At 36.9% G+C, this 12,382-nt stretch overlaps 1 protein-coding gene across 2 annotated transcripts; it reads right to left on the bottom strand.

The window, feature by feature from the left end:
* Window positions 1-2,873: 2,873 nt before the first annotated feature.
* Window positions 2,874-10,375, bottom strand: RGS18 (regulator of G protein signaling 18). Of its 2 annotated transcripts, none has more exons than XM_068416827.1 (5): window positions 10,067-10,375; window positions 9,287-9,388; window positions 5,683-5,747; window positions 4,482-4,648; window positions 2,874-4,392 (listed from the first exon to the last, which is right to left on the bottom strand). In XM_068416827.1, exons 1-5 carry the CDS (start codon window positions 10,183-10,185, stop codon window positions 4,138-4,140), a joined length of 708 nt encoding a protein of 235 aa, XP_068272928.1. In that variant the 5' UTR covers window positions 10,186-10,375; the 3' UTR covers window positions 2,874-4,137. The 2 variants fall into 2 exon arrangements, with proteins under 2 accessions (XP_068272928.1, XP_068272929.1); XM_068416828.1 differs by having other exon boundaries at window positions 5,683-5,744.
* Between the last annotated feature and the right edge of the window lie 2,007 nt (window positions 10,376-12,382).

The following is a 12,382-nucleotide window of genomic DNA, read 5'->3' as shown; positions in this document are numbered from 1 at the left end:
CTTAATCTTCTGTCCTGATTGAAAACCCTAAATTGACTTCCATAGGATTACATTTCATGCCAGTTAATTTTAGTTACGTTTCCTAGAGAAGGCAACAATAGAGGCTAGATTGTAAATCTTGGTGTCTAGATAATCTCTTGTAAGGAGACGTAGGAGGAGGTTACGCAAACAGATGCCATTTAGGAAAGGAGAGAGAAAAGCTTTGGTATAAAACCAGAGGGAGCTTTTATAAGACCAGCCCTAAATGATCAGAGTACAAAAACCAGAAGATGACAATGATACATTAGCAAGAAAAAAGTAGGAATGGAAGCAAGCTGGATGGTGTATAGAGGAAATACGTTTTTATCTTTGGCACAGAGCCACACAGGAGCTTAAAGGGCATTTGAGGCATTTGACTAAAATGCAAAAAAACAGAGCATTGTCTAGGAGAGACATCTGAGCAAGGCATAAGTTTAGGAGTATATGAATCGCTGAAGAGAGGAAGATGATTTTATGCAATTTTCTCTCTCAGTTGAGCTCTTTCGACAGTATGCGTGAACAGGAGAGGGAACTGCATTCAAAGCAGTAGTTAATTAAGGCAGGCTGAGCAGTTGGGGGCAAAAAGGAGAGAAAAAAGAACTGCCTTTTGTCAGTCACTTAAAATCTGTAGCATGTAAAGGCATGTAAGAGCCATATTACTGATCGCCAACTTTAGTGGAAGATGGAAATTGGTCTTCTTTGAGATTCTTTAACTTAGATTTTGTTCCTCTTGTTTCTTGTCAGTTCAAAAATTAATCAAGTTGTCTTTTGCACAATACCAAATTCCAAAAGCTGAAGAAGATATGTGTATATGTGTATTTCCCTCAAGTTAAACAAGAACAGTAGAAAATAATTCAGCTAATTTAAAGCCTTTAATTATACTTAAGTATTGAAACAGGAGACAAACCTTTGCACCATAGAAGTCAGCAGATTATTTCCCTCGTACTTTGGGTCTGGAGACTTCACATATGTAAGGAGTAAAGTGAAGAGTTTATGTAGGGTAAATTATTGTGTTGGTAAGAGGAGTATTTTCAGAGCTCTTACTGAATGCTGAATGGCACGTACAAATCTAAAAACCTGCTACATAAAATAATCCCCCGTAAAAATACTTGCCTGGTAGGGTTTGTGTATGTGTATGTATTATTTGCACTAGGTCCGCTAAACAAGAGGGTTTACGTAACTATGGCACTGACTCTGCCAAAACTAGAGAAGCCCAACTATGTTTTCTGGCACTACTCTAAGGTTCATACTATAAATACATCTGTGCAGGGCTAGCCCTTAGTCTGATCAATCATGTCTATCTCAAGCCTGGAACAGCATCACAGGCTTGTACTAAATCTATGCTTAGTTCATCTTTCAGAATTACAGTAGAGCACTAAATAGTAGAGCACTAATTTTCTCTCACTAAAAGGAGCCTCTTCTAGAAAAAAACCTCTTTGCCAGATAATTATGTCATTTTAGTTTATCTTTGTGCCCTTCGCCTTCCTTTCTCTGAATTTATCTTGACTTTCTTCTTACAGTAGTTCCCATGGCATTAGTCTGCTGTAAATTCAGCTACAGTTCATAATTATCTTTGAAAAACAGACATGCATAAATAGCTACCAGGAATATCTTATTTGTTTGTTTTCATTATAAAACTCCTAAGAGGGGGTAGCACTGTCAGTACCACAGGCTGATGGGTTTGAGGAAGGCCTTCCTGGAGATAAGCAAAATTTTCCAAGTGTCTCTGAAATGAAACAAAGGGCGCCTGCTGACTTATCTTTGTCATTACAGACCCTTTGGACTAACAGCTGGTTTTTTGCTAAGAAGAAAAAGTCTTACTCAAGGTACTATATTTGTCATTTGTTTGGATTTTGGAACAGTATTAAACATACAATTTTTTTTCATTTATTTCATCCATGGTGAGAGTAAAGGTGCAGATTCTCAGCTAGTATGAAGGAACATAATCACACCAGGAGAGAATCTAGCTGCAAATGTGTAGGTCTTATGCCTGTGTCGCAACAGGCCCACTGTTAACGCTCAGGTGGGTCTGTTGTCAAACCTATTCTCTTTCTCTAACAAAGTTAGTAATACAAAACATAGGAACGTGCATATTTTAAATGTCTGAGAACTCTGGCATCCAGATATTGTTGGTGATATTAGAGATTCCCTAATCAGAAACAGGAATGTTTCTGGCAGAATTGATTCATGTTTAAGGGGCAGTCAAAGAGCAATGGTAAATAATCTATCCAGAAAAATACACTGACTTCAGCAATGAAATGGGGTTAGAAAGTTGCCTTTCACTGCATTTACTCATTCATGTGACACCTGTGACAATGACAATAGGAGTGTAAGCAGTTCTTAAAAAAAAAGGAGACTGATAAGCTCCAAAGCTGCATTTGATATTGATAGAGACTGAAATACACTATCAGCACTACTAAAATAATTTGATTTATTCCTGAATCACTGTGCCCAGGTTCTGACCACTTACACAGTTAGAAATAGCATGTGCCTGGAGTTTTGGGATTAGGGAAGGATAATGGAATAAACCAGCAAGGATCCTACACCTCATAGCTACAAATGTGTTTCCTGCCTATGCCCCAGGTAAAGCTAAGAGCTTGGAGATGGTTCCCAGGTCATTGCGGCACAGCAGCATTTCCTGGTGAGTTCAGGTTTCTGTGCACAGTAAGACTTTGGATTGAAATGGTAATGATTACAGTTTGTATTGAATTATAAGTGAAGTGAAGTCTTCACGTTTTACTCACCAATGTACTAGCAATAAACTGAATCTTGGCAACTTTTTAAGTAGATCACTTCAGATTTATTTAAAGTTAGTAAAGCAGACATGGAAACCCTCAGATCAAGGAGTTCACATATACCCTGAATTAGCAATGAGCATAAAGTCCCATCCTCGGAAACTGCACATCTTCACTTGGACCACTTACAGAAAGGGAAAAAAAGGGAGAAAGCTTAAACTCCATGCAAAGCGACTGAAGATACAAGTCATAGTTACAATTAAATCCTGCAGCTGCTTATGAAACTGAACCAATGTTTAAGAATTGCCCCATGCTTCAAGGTATGTCTGCATCAATTCTGGAAGAAAAGGACAGGATTAACTGCGTATACTGACTATGAAAAGGATACGTGTGACTTCAATAGTAAAGAAATAAAAGGGGAGATTTCTTCTTCCTCCTCTATAACCACAGAGAGTATATTAATGACTGGTAGAACTGAAGGTTATTCTACCTGAGTCCAAGAGCTGTTAATGTGCAGATTCTTTTTCAAAATAAAAGGCAGAAAAAATTTAGAACACAGTTTGTAACAATGTTGGTATACCATGAATATTTACAAATAAAACTAGAAATATTTTATATATATATACATACACATGACCTGACATTTAATGACACACATTGTGTTAAAATAGCATTCTTAGCCTTTTTTTGCTGCTCATTTGGTTGCAAAAAATTAGAATACAAGCATTTGATGGCAAAGCTAATCTATACAGCATAACTTAAATACAGAGAATAGACACACGTAATAAGAAAAAAGTATAAAACGTACTCAAAAAAATTAAATAGGTATTCTTATCTTCCTCTTAAAATACGCAATAGCTAAATTTTAATTATGCAGTGGCTGTAGTTAAAATCCATGTAACTTTACATTATACCTAAAAATGTTCCTATGTGTTTTGCAGTATGAGAAAATACCACAAATACACTGTGCTTAGTGTAGGAAATATTGCAGGAACATAAATGTGTGCAAAGGCTAGGTATATAGATTCTAACTGTGATGAAACTCTGTCCTGAATAATACAGGCCCAGGATACAGGGTGGATATTATCAAATGGCATTTTATACAACATTTTTATGCAGGAAACTAGATTTTTTCCTCCAAATATGATTACAGCTCTTGCTTGAGTTTAAAAAAAATACTGTATGAAAACTTTACATGGTATGTCTTGCCAATATATTGCCTACTTCTCTATAATAAATGAGATTAATCACCAGCTACAGAACCCTGACCTGGCATAAGTGCATGTAACTTTGCTCTCCACTCATTTACACCTGCTAAGGATTTGGATTTTAAAACACATACGAGTGGCTGCAGTAGCTAGAATTTGAGGGTTGAGTTTCCTTGTTAGTAAATGGTAAAGTCTGGTCGTACACCCTGGAAATCATTGACCGTAAAAGACCGTGATCGTCTCCTAAGGGTAGGACGACTGGGATTTCTCCCCTTAACCAAATTTAAATAAGGATCAGATCTTAGGAAGCGTGGGTAGCTGTCTTGCTCCATCAGCCTGTAGACAGTGTTTTGTGCTGTATCAAAGGTGGTGACGATGGGCTGTTCAATATTCTGACTTGTGACTTCTTTGGTATGAAAGTCCAAATTCACCTGGAGAATGAGGAAAAGTATATTTCTTTAAAGTACATTCGTGCATTTCCTGTGTTATTACCCAGTAAAAAAGAATGTTTTTACTGTACCTCTTTTGGAGCATCTTTCTGTATGAATGTTTCATAAATGGCCTTAGCTTTTGGCAAAAGTTCATGTGCTGTTTTGCTTTTCTTGTAATCCTCGCAAGCTATCCAGAACTCGATGTTCTCCTCACTGAACTCAGTTTTCAGAAACTTTGTAAAGGCATCCAATCCAGCTACAGAAGGGAATGTCGAATTGTGTTAAAAAATATATCCTTATCAGACAATTACTCTTTTCACACAGTCTGTGCAAGGTAACAAAATAAGTTGTGCTCCCTTTGAATTACATCACATTATAGATAATTATTTTAAAATACATAAAGGTTTTAAAATAAGTGCAGTTCTTTCATTATGATCCTGAGTGCTGTAACTCCCATTACTGAATTCTCAGCATCTGTAAAAATCCACTATCAAGATCTCATGAATTTAGAAATAAATAGAAATGTGGATGTATGTGGAAATTACAGACCTTATTCTGGCTGAATAGCAATTTAGGTTGACCAAAACACTATTTGAATCTTTGCTTATTAGTAGACTGTTCCCCAGTAACAATTTAAAATTGAATGGCTTTTAGCATCTTCATAATTTGCTTTATCCTGTTGTTACTATGCTGAAGATATTTTCTTTCCCAAGTATGCTTAATCTGTGGAAATAATGCAATTGTATTGATGTCAGCTGTTCAAGGAACAGATTTGAAAAGCACGTAGTGTCCAGCACTGTAGCTGGATCATACATGTGTCCCTCCAAAACGGAAGGAGGGACATACGTGCATTTGATAATTAAGTAAGCAGCAGGCCCTTTCGAATGATGGCCAGCTTTGATGGTGTAAGTGACAAAGTCTTTTCTCAAGTACATATAACATGTTTTAATTTTTAAGGTTTGGTCTTGCAGTCAGGAGTACTTGAGTAATATTCAAATGAAATTCTACTGTTTATTGAAGGAACTCTTTGCTGTCTGTTATATTACTTTGTTCGATAAAACACAAAACTTAAAAATTATTTTCAACTATTTTCACTAGCTGACAGCATGCTATAGCCTAAGCACATAAGGAGAGCAGAAACACATGCTGCTATAAATGACCCATCATACCTAGTTTAGGTAACTGCCAGGTCTGTTTAAGTGCACAACTAGATTTTATAATTTTCCATCCTTTTCCATCTATTTTCCATCCTAACAGACTGCACCGATAGGAAAAAAAAACACTACTAACCTTTCTCAGAAAGCAGTTTGTCAAACGATTCTCCCCATTTCACTGCTTCTTCAGGAGACACGCTGCTTAAGAAACAGAAAGTGGTTTTGAAGAACTGTGCATATTGTGTATTTATGCAGCTGTTGTAACACATGGTATCTGTTACCCTTATTGCCCAGGACTGTTTCACAAAGCCTTTGATTAGATTGCGTTACTAAAGGAGCTCATTCTCTTAAGGACTTCAGAAACATTTAGTTTAATTTTTTTCTGCTATTTTTCCTGCAGTTGTACTTTTTTTCCCTGTTTAAAAAAAAAAAAAAAAAAGAGCAGAGCAGAGATTGTTCTCTTTGGTGTTTGTGTTGCACTACTAAACTTTAAGGGAACTGAGATCATGCAGTATGGTAAAACTCATAAGGGAACCAGGTCAGTCACCTATTTAAACTTAAAAAAATACTTTTGCAGAGATGTGGTTTTGAATGCACTCGGTCTGAGGCTGTGTTACAACAGTCTATTTTTAATGAAATATGGGGAAATTCTATAGCCTGAAGACAAAGTTGTAGCAATATGGTTTAGGTGATAGTCTTATAGGGTAATAGCACACATAGCCTGGTTTGTTTACCACAAACATATTTCAAATGTCATGTTCTTCTGAGACACTGTGATCCATTTATAAAAGTCCACATATTCTTCATCAAATACGTCAAGTTGCACATATTTTACTTTGTTTTCAGATATTCTGCCCTAGAGAACAATGCAGAAAGGAAAAAAGAACACTCCATTCACACAAACACAATTTTTGGGTTTGTATAGGTTAACCCTGAACACACACCTGAACAGTACTTTGATTTTTAGTAGACCAGAACTGGAGTAAGCCTGGAGATGAACTGCATCATGCTAGGACTTAAGTTCCAAGCCTGCAGGTGAAGTCAATTTTTATCAAGTGCTTTATGAACATTAATATTTAGAACCATTTTCATTTGAGGGCAAAGCACAGTACACTGAAAATATCAATAAGCAACTTGTCCAGGGTCAGCTGGTTAGAACAACAATTTATGGACTAAACACTTCTTGAATGAGATTCCCCCTTCCTCGCGGAGGCTTGCCGTTCTGTTGCCTGATTCACATGGTTTGGGTTCCCTTGGTAAAATCTGTAGGCACATGAAGTTTAGATGAAAGGAAATTCCAATCACTTTGGGAAGTAATTTAAGCCAGTAATGATCTTGGTTTTGCACAAAACTAAAAGCAGGACTTTTTTTTTTTTTAAAATAAAAGGTGTCACACGTCTCCTAGCTGAAGTCATTGCTTATAGGAATGAAAATTTTAACTAGGGAGAGACAAACTGTTCTTGAGAGGTACAAATGCTGGAGAACTGAAATTCAAGAAATGAGCATAGGCTAGTAAAGTAGGGGGATTCTGGAGTCAGGGAAAATGAGACCTCACTCCCTTACAGAGTTTTTTAGTTATGACAAGTATAAAAAGTGCAGTTCTCTGAACTTGTGTGGACTTTTAAGTCTGGGAACAGTGCGTTCCTGTAGCTACAGAAATTAACTTGGTCATAGGGAAACATAAATTCTGATTACTTCAGACAACATACACAGTCCACAACTGCAAGGAATGCTGGAGAGCTGCTTTGCTGGGTTTGGAAACTCTTAGTGTGAATTTCTGGTTTTTCTTCAAAACAGCATCAACCCAGTAATCTCTCAGACATGGGTGCAGCAATGAGGTGCTGCAATAAAAGACAGAAACCAAGACTTGTTCAGCTTTGCCACTTTCTAAAGATGAGAAGAACCTAATTAACAGGTCACGGGCATTTCCACTACCACCACACTGTCCATCTGCAGTGTCTCGTTAAATTCTCTTTCTACTTATGTTAGTTAGTATCTCTGTGTGAAGAATGGAAATCATAAAAACTAAGTAAATTACTTAAATCTCAAACTATTATCTCACTTTATTACTTGAAAAAGAGTAATTTTCTTTTTCCTTTTTTTTTTTTTCATTTTTGCCAAAAATAATCTACACCTCTCTCTCGCTAATCTGTATATAGAGAAAGATCAGCAAAAATCTACCTGTTTCTGTTCTATACAACAAGAACAGCAGAGTCCCTGTTAGTCAGGCACCTGGCTAAGAGTAATTGTGGTAAAAAGCATTTGGCTGAGTGAGGAAGTGATAGTCTGTTAAAAGCGGGAAATTCTTCAGAAAATTATTTATTGCTGTTGTATCTGCCTCTGAAAGTGCCTTTTTGCACATTATATAATGCATTGATGGCTGTGTTCTTTGTTTGAAATATCCAGCGGTAACCAGCCACCCAAACGTGTCTGCACACAGGTGGCATGGAGGCTGTGCTTTCTCTTTTTAGATGCAATCTTAGCATGGTTTTACATGTCTGGAACTGAGAAACAGAAAAGGGTGCTCTCAGCACTGTTTCACCTTTGTTCACCCTTGCAATGTCTTGTATTTCTGAGTGAACTGTAAAACCATTGAATTAAGGCTTCTGCCAGCAGCAAAACAAGAAAGAAAGAGGGGAAAAAAAGAAAGTAATGAAACTCCCCATGAGTGTGGACTGGAAAGTCTTCCAGATCATGAGTACACCCTGTCATTTGGATGGGCATGGTATTTGGACGTGTGAGCAACAAACCTTGCCTCATTATCCAGATGCAGAAATGCAAGTGTTTAGATATCCCCTTCTTGGCCACTTTTTGTGGGTTCTAGGAACTGAGTTTGGGCCTTTATACAACTTCTATCATGTGTTCACAATTAGTAAGGGCTTGTAGAAGCAGTTCTGGTCAAAGCAGGCATCTTGGCCCCAAAGATAGTAACTGCTTAAACAAGATTCATCAAGCTTAACAAGACAAAAGAGCACAGGAAGCACTGAAGTGTTCTGAAGTGATCTGTGATGGAAAGAAAGGGGTGGCAAAGTTTTTAGGCCATGGAGCTGCAGTACTTTATCCATTCCTTCTTTCCAGTCAAGACCTACAAATGCAATTCTTAATATATTAGTGAGATCTTTGTACCCCATTGAAGTCAGGAACTAAACTCTTATTGAAGTCAACAAAACCAAGATTTTACCCTGCATCTTTATGAGAAATAGTGTAACAGGGACAGTATTGCAACAGTCTTTAAACATCGGTGTCTGAATTTTGGAGACAAGAGTGTTCAAACAATTACTGCAATTATTGAGGAACTAGGCATTCAGTATTTGACATGCATCTGGCATTTGTACATCATAGAATTCTTTGGAAAACCTGCTTTCCAAGGAGCTGTATGATTTCCCTGTAAGCAGTAATTTGTCAGCTGCATTTCTGAGTTGATGCTTGCTCAATATAGTCAGTGGACTAATAAAAATGCTGTTGGTATGAGTAAAGGTTTAAACGTATCTGCAAGTGTATGGGGACCAGTCTACACTTAGTGGTGTGAAAACACTAGCGATGAGTTACCTTGATGCATACCAGATAATTCTATAGTGATTGTATGCTTGGGTTAGATTGCTAACTTTTAAATTAAATAGATCTTGAAAGTGTTATTCTCTGGCAAGTCTGAATGCACACACACAAATGCAGGAAATGATGAGTCACACAGGCACTTCCTGAAAGGAATCCCCATCGACTCAGTCTTTTATAATGCTCACCTTGCTGCTTTTGTCAAGTTTCCAGGTTTACCAAGATGATCACCTTCATGGAATTCAGATTTCTGCAGGAGAAGGCTCAGTCTATTTCTCTTCTGCTTAGCTCTACAACAGAATTAAGGCAGCTTTTCAAGCAACCTGGTTGAAAGTTGGGGTTTTTTCCATCAAACATTTCCTTTGACTAATATCTCTGCTTCTGCATCATAGATCCCCTTACGTTCACTTATAGTAATGTTGATGTTACTTCTACATATGTTATTCACATTAATGATTTTTTTTCTTTATAGCTTAGCACAAACCTACATATGAAGCACTGGCAAAGAGAAACGGAAATCTTTTCATTTTCAGTATCTTTTTCATTTATTTTAAAGATGAGAGGGTGAAATTTCACCATAGAGAACATGAACGGTTGGCTCAGCATCTTCTACTTTTAATGTTTCACAAAGAAAAAGGAACTATTGCTTCCTGTCATTTGAAATTTTTAAAAAGAAACTTTCCCAGATCATGTTCAGCCTTTAAAGAAGTATTTCTCAGAACTTCTTAAAACCTCCCTTTTCTATTTTCTTAGTTTATTATTTGATTTGTTTCTCATTCTTAAAACATATTTGTGCAGTGAATTAATATTTTATGTATACAATTCCTAGGACTGCAGTTCATGAGTTTTCATATATATAAGTCAAAAATAAAACAATCTATGCCCTAAATTCATACCCACAAGCTATGTTAGAAGAATCCTCTGTGTAAACAGAACACTCAGAGTGTCAGCATGACCTTAAAACTTACCCAGGCTTGTTTGCTTTATGTGCCTCTTCTTTAATTGTTGATTTCATGACTTTGTAATAGGATTTATCCTTTGAAGCAGAAATGTTTAGTTGGGGGAATAAAAGAAGTGGGTTCTCCATCTTCCTCTAAAAAAAAGCTTCCCAGTTTCAGAAAACGTTTCTTTTACTTCCTTACAGCACTTGCATCTGGCGTAACGGATGTGCTCCGGAGGGCTCTCACATGCTGTATCGGGCTGGGTTGCCCCCAGTTGGCTGTTGAACAGTTAGTTTCCAGAGCAGGTAGTGGGAAGAAGGAGGTTCTCCACCTTCACTGCCACTGCACGTACACAGGACTTTATAAGTAGAGTTCTGGTTTTACAGTCGTCATTTGGGGAAGTGAGACTGCAGCTTTGCAAAATGGCCGTTGATCATCCAGACAAGCACAGCTATCAGCAGAGAGCAACTCCTGAGTTTCTGCTTGTGGAACTTGACATTTTACTAGACTTAGGATGATGCCATCATTTTCTGCCAAACACCTGTGAGAAGTGTACGTAGTTTCTCTAAAATGAGCTTTAATAAGAATAATTTTACATAAAATAAAGTGCAACATTATCTTGAGCTCCTAAAAGGACTTCTAACTGACCTTAAACTGCCCTCTACAGCCTCGGGTGCCACATACTGGACACAAAATCAGTTCTATCTCCAGCGTGCTAACTTGAAACTGGGAGTTTCTCAGAATCTCCTGCAAGAGCCAGATGAAGCTGTGGTCGATTAGATATTTTGTAAGCAGAAATTTTAATTTTTGCACCATTTTTCAGAAATTATGAGCACCTACTTCTAATTTCGAGTTTGTCCACTTAAAGCTCCTCCTTTTATCTTTTATATCTGTGGCTTTATTTTCACTTATAATCTCCCAGCCAGGACAAAAACTCTTTAGTTCAGCACAAAAATTCATGATTTTTTTTGACAGTAAATAACCAAAAATGTCTCATTTCAGTTTGCATAACATAAAAATGTATTAATTTTTTAGGCTGATCATCACAAATTACTTCTTCATATACAAACTTGATGTCAATTAAGTTTCTCATTTTAAATATAATTTGTGTTGGAGATGTCATAGGAACAACACATCTACCAAAGAAACCTCTTCAGTGTTAGCTGACTGAGGGGCTGGAAAAGATTAAAATTATGCAGTAGTTAATTGATTAAGAATTAAACAGTCCTCCATTTTTTAATGCCAATGCTCCGTTTTGATTATTCAGGTAAGACACTGAGCCTTGGGGAGAAGACATGACCTCATCACCTTACAATTTTGTCCAGTTCTGCGCAATTACTGCAATGGCTAATTCCTGGTGAGAGTCCCACCCTGGCCTTTTCCTGTGGCCTGCAGAGCTGAGGAGGACTGGAGGTACTAATATTCAAAAGAACTAAAAAAAAAAATTCTGCTGTGACTCCAAATTCCTGAAACATAACAAAATAGATGTTACCTATTGTGATTTTTTTTAAGAGAGAAAAAATGAAAGAAACCTCACGTGTATTACATGTGTGATACAAGTTTTAAAATCAGATTGAATGGGAAATATTCAGTACAAAACTGCCTTTTGTGACCCAAGGATCTTTAAGAAACAGGGTTATGGTTTTGAACTCCATTTTCAGTTTCAGAGTAGACTTATGAATCACATCCTGCTTATTTTAAACTGACTTTAACTACAGCTGTCTTTAATAATATATTCTGCCTTTTACCAATAAGTAAATAAATATCGAATGCATGATTTTATTTCACTTTTCTGTAACAGTGGTAGTCACGTGAGCTTTTTTTTTTTACCTATTATGTGTATATAATACTGCCTGTGTTCATCTGCCATGATTTTATTACCTGGTGATTTCGGTTCCTGAAAAATGTTGTTAATTGTAGCCTCAATAGTTCAGATAAGCTGATTTAAGAAAGATTTGTAACATGAAACGTCACTCAGAAGTGAATTATGATGGCTTTGTCATTATACCATGTAACGTACAGATGGAAATGTCCCATTACATCATCTCTTTCAGCACCCATCAATGATGGGCTCTCCCCAGCGTACGTCTGAATGGCTTGTCCAATCCACTCTGAAATGACTCTAAAGCAATGGGTGTTATGTCTTAGACACTTGAAATATTACTGTACAATACTGTGACAATAGTATCAGTCCCTAATGCAGCAATGTGCTGTGCATGTCCTGAGAATTCATTGGGAATTTTTTTTTTTTTTTTGCAGGGGGGGATAATTGCAAACAAACTTTTTTTCCCCTTCTTATTTTTTCCATTAATAGAAAGCTAATATTAAATCCAGGCCCTGAAG

This window comes from Nyctibius grandis, chromosome 21, assembly GCF_013368605.1.
Source record: "Nyctibius grandis isolate bNycGra1 chromosome 21, bNycGra1.pri, whole genome shotgun sequence".
Taxonomy (NCBI): Eukaryota; Metazoa; Chordata; class Aves; order Nyctibiiformes; family Nyctibiidae; genus Nyctibius; species Nyctibius grandis.
The sequence above is the reverse complement of the archived record's forward strand: the minus strand, read 5'-3'. Positions and strand labels throughout refer to the sequence as shown.

Excerpts from the sequence above, each read along its gene's own strand:
- RGS18 (XM_068416827.1), bottom strand. The coding sequence starts at position 10,185 with ATGGAGAACCCACTTCTTTTATTCCCCCAACTAAACATTTCTGCTTCA. Across the intron at positions 9,389-10,066 it reads CATAAAGCAAACAAGCCTGG|AGCTAAGCAGAAGAGAAATA; the intron begins GTAAGTTTTAAG and ends ATTCTGTTGTAG. Across the intron at positions 5,748-9,286 it reads AACTTGACAAAAGCAGCAAG|CAGCGTGTCTCCTGAAGAAG; the intron begins GTGAGCATTATA and ends CTGTTTCTTAAG.